Source organism: Eimeria necatrix, genomic scaffold (assembly GCF_000499385.1).
Source record: "Eimeria necatrix Houghton genomic scaffold, Enh_scaff2832, whole genome shotgun sequence".
Lineage (NCBI taxonomy): Eukaryota > Apicomplexa > Conoidasida > Eucoccidiorida > Eimeriidae > Eimeria > Eimeria necatrix.
In genome coordinates this window covers 1-2227 of record NW_013653386.1, presented here as the reverse complement: position 1 = coordinate 2227, position 2227 = coordinate 1, and the positions used below count along the sequence as shown (strand labels likewise).

Here is a 2227-nt window from a genome sequence, read left to right as displayed (position 1 = left end):
CTCCGAAACCCACCGTGGAAGAGCGGCCGCACGGGCATAAGGAGGCGCCCCCACAGGTGGTACCTATAACCAATGTTATGCCAGGGGACAGTCCGTACGTTACGTAGGACCAATTCCGCTTCGCTTTGAGTGTGATAAGAAATGTTACAGGCGGGTCCGAGGAATCGGGTGCAATGTCTCCCATACTTTCGGAATGCAGCAGCAATGTGCAGGCCTTTTTGCTGCGCGTCGAACGACGGTACACCCAGATGGGATTGGAGCCCCGCGACTGGGGGAGCGCACTTATTGACCAGCTTATGGGCCCCGCTCTAACGTATTGAGTGTATCTACGACGAACTGTTGAGCTAAATGAATGGACGACGGCACGGCGCAGGCTTCTGGAACGGTTCGAAAAAGCAATGTCGCAGAGTCGATTGCCAACGGATTTGGTAAACGTATGGTGGAATGGCAACTCTAATAAATACACGGACCGGTTTGCAGCTGTAGTCGAGTGTGGCGTTGATGGCACCCCCGACAAACTCGCTGACTGCGCCGGGCTACCAACGGACCTCCTCCTCCACATAACCAGTAGCGGGCAGGTGAGCTATTCCTCGTGCGGACAAGCGGCGACAGCCTCTGCGCCACTCCACGAGTCTATGCTGACCATGCTAGAGCTACGAGAAAGGGCCTGCAGTACACTACGTTCTCTGCAGCGACTACGATGCTACCTGGCCAACAACTATGAAATCCTCTCTACTACCGGCGCATCTGTATTGCAACGTCTACCAATTTATTAAGAAGACCGTTTTGTTTCAAGTTCTCGAAGCCATATTTTATAAAAGTCGCTTCTCATGGCTCTTGCTTCCTTGGACCGGTGAGGATATGGCGCTCACCGGCGCCGGCGTTGTCGGCAGCCCCAATCTTATGCATCCGCAGGAATTTCTAATTTATCCATGTCGATTTGCCAACAAATTGCTTTTCTATTTCACTAGTAAGAGGTTGCAGCGCTCAATCCGCGTTTCAACCTCTTGACCGCTTATAGTTCATCAATTAGCTATCCTCTATAGGTCACCAGCAAGCCCTATTGTAGTGCCTGCGCACTACAACTCCCCCCTTGTCGGACTGAACCGGCCTACCCAGAACACATTATTTCTCCCTTTTCAGTCTCTATGCCCTTCTGAAGCTAATGCCATGAGCGCATGCGATGCGCAGCGCTTCCTCCACCCCCTCGTCATTGAAGACCGTCGTGTGGCGGAAGTTGACGGAACCAAACCGCTACGCCTCAGAAGGAGCAAGATTATTTCAAGCCTGAAGATGTCTTTTCTGACGGCGGTGCCGAGCACGGAGCAAAGCCTGACATCCTGTTAGGTGGTTAGCGGGCTCCCACGTGGCTTGATCTTCGGGGGTGCCGCGCCACTTGACGAGGTACTGGACATCGGCGCCTGAGCCGCATTGGTCCATAACATAATCGACCTCATACTTCTTTGTCGGATTACCTGCCGCATCGCGGATAGGGGGCCAGGCGGTATCGGCTTCCTGGGGAACCAAGTCTGGAGGGCGGGGGCAGTGGGGAAATAGCTGCGAAACATGAAAAACGTTGTGGCATGCATAAGTAGGAGGTAAAGAGAGACGGTTCGCGACGGTGCCTACTCGTTCAATGATTTCAAAGGGTTCTCGGTAACGGGGCTCGAACTTAGGGCAGCTAGATGACGCCGGTAGATGCTTGCTGCTCAGCCAAACCTTGTCGCCCACTGCATACTCCACAGCTCGGCACTTTTTGTCTGCGTAATATTCCTGCTGCCATTTTGTTTCCTGTATGTGGCTCTGCGTTCTGTCGCAGAGCTGCCGGAAGAGCTTGGTCATCGGAGGAGTGATCGTCGGGGCTAACGCGCCTACGATATCAAGATTCGCAGCAGTCAGCGGGTTCTCGCCGATCATGACCTCGAAGGGAGAGAGCTCGATGAATGAATGGCATGTCGTGTTGTAGGCAAGTTCCAGGGCCGGAAGTAAGCGCTCCCACTGGCGTTCGTCAGGTTGGATGTAGGTACGAAGCATCTGCTTCAGTGTGCGGTTAACCCTTTCAGTTTGACCGTCGCTTTGCGGATCGTAGGACGAGGACATGGCGCGTTTGATGTTGAAGCGACGACATAGTTGTGGGCAGAGGTCTGACTGGAAGCGAGGGTCGCGGTCCGATATGAGCACCTCTGAAAATCCGTGGTAGCGGATAAGACGGTCTGCGAGACGCTGG

The 2227-nt window shown here is 53.9% G+C and overlaps 1 protein-coding gene across 1 annotated transcript; it reads right to left on the bottom strand.

The window, feature by feature from the left end:
- Nucleotides 1-1281: 1281 nt before the first annotated feature.
- Nucleotides 1282-2227, bottom strand: ENH_00038690 (hypothetical protein; the record flags this gene model as incomplete). Its single annotated transcript, XM_013580617.1, has 1 exon — nucleotides 1282-2227. A coding segment is annotated over one exon (946 nt), but the record flags the coding sequence as incomplete, so codon positions are not given.